Genomic DNA, 640 nt, shown 5'->3' with positions numbered 1-640 from the left:
GGTGAGGAGCTGGGGGGTGGTGGGGGGATGCTCACCGTGAAGTCCACCACCGTGGGATTATCGTGGACAGACTCCACCCAGGTGGTATACTCCTTGGTGGGGAAGACTTTTCCTTTCTGCCAGGCCAAGGCTGCAGCAAACTCGGCGCGGCCTCCCCTCACCATGGAAACCGATTTCTCTGCAGCTTCCAGAATCGAACCTAAACACAAGGCAAAGCACAGGCTTCTGAAGAAGGGTCTAGGCCCGAAACGTCAGCCTTCCTGTTCCTCTGATGCTGCTTGGCCTGCTGTGTTCATCCAGCTCTACACCTTGTTATCGCAAAGCACAGGCCGCAGGCTCACTAGGCCCAAAAACCAGGAGGTACCGCAGGCCTGACATAGGCTGTTCCAGGCACCACACCCAGGTATCTCCGGGCCCTGTCCCCGGGGTATCACAGGGCCCTGTCCCCGGGGTATCACGGGGCCATGTCCCTGGGGTATCATGGGGCCCAGTCCCCGGGGTATCTCTGGCCCTGTCCCCGGGGTATCTCAGAGCCCTGTCCCTGGGGTATCTCAGAGCCCTGATCCCGGGGTATCACAGGGCCCTGTCCCCGGGGTATCTCAGGGCCCTGTCCCCGGTGTATCTCAGGGCCCTGTCCCCG

At 61.6% G+C, this 640-nt stretch overlaps 2 protein-coding genes across 2 annotated transcripts in view; one reads left to right on the top strand and one right to left on the bottom strand.

The window, feature by feature from the left end:
- Positions 1–482, bottom strand: part of LOC125482215 (complement component C6-like) — a 23385-nt gene extending 22903 nt beyond the window's left edge. Inside the window, exon 1 of the mRNA XM_048594235.1 lies at positions 365–482. Within this exon, the coding sequence (XP_048450192.1) occupies positions 365–482 (118 nt within the window). The remainder of the gene's footprint in view (positions 1–364) is intronic.
- c7a (complement component 7a) overlaps positions 481–640 on the top strand; it is a 23858-nt gene continuing 23698 nt past the window's right edge. The window contains exon 1 of the mRNA XM_048594225.1: positions 481–594. Coding sequence (XP_048450182.1) covers positions 481–594 — 114 coding nt within the window. The remainder of the gene's footprint in view (positions 595–640) is intronic.

The sequence above is a fragment of the Rhincodon typus genome, chromosome 3 (assembly GCF_021869965.1).
Source record: "Rhincodon typus isolate 14 chromosome 3, sRhiTyp1.1, whole genome shotgun sequence".
Taxonomy (NCBI): Eukaryota; Metazoa; Chordata; class Chondrichthyes; order Orectolobiformes; family Rhincodontidae; genus Rhincodon; species Rhincodon typus.
Note: the sequence above shows the minus strand (reverse complement) of the source record. Positions and strands in the feature narration are given on the sequence as shown.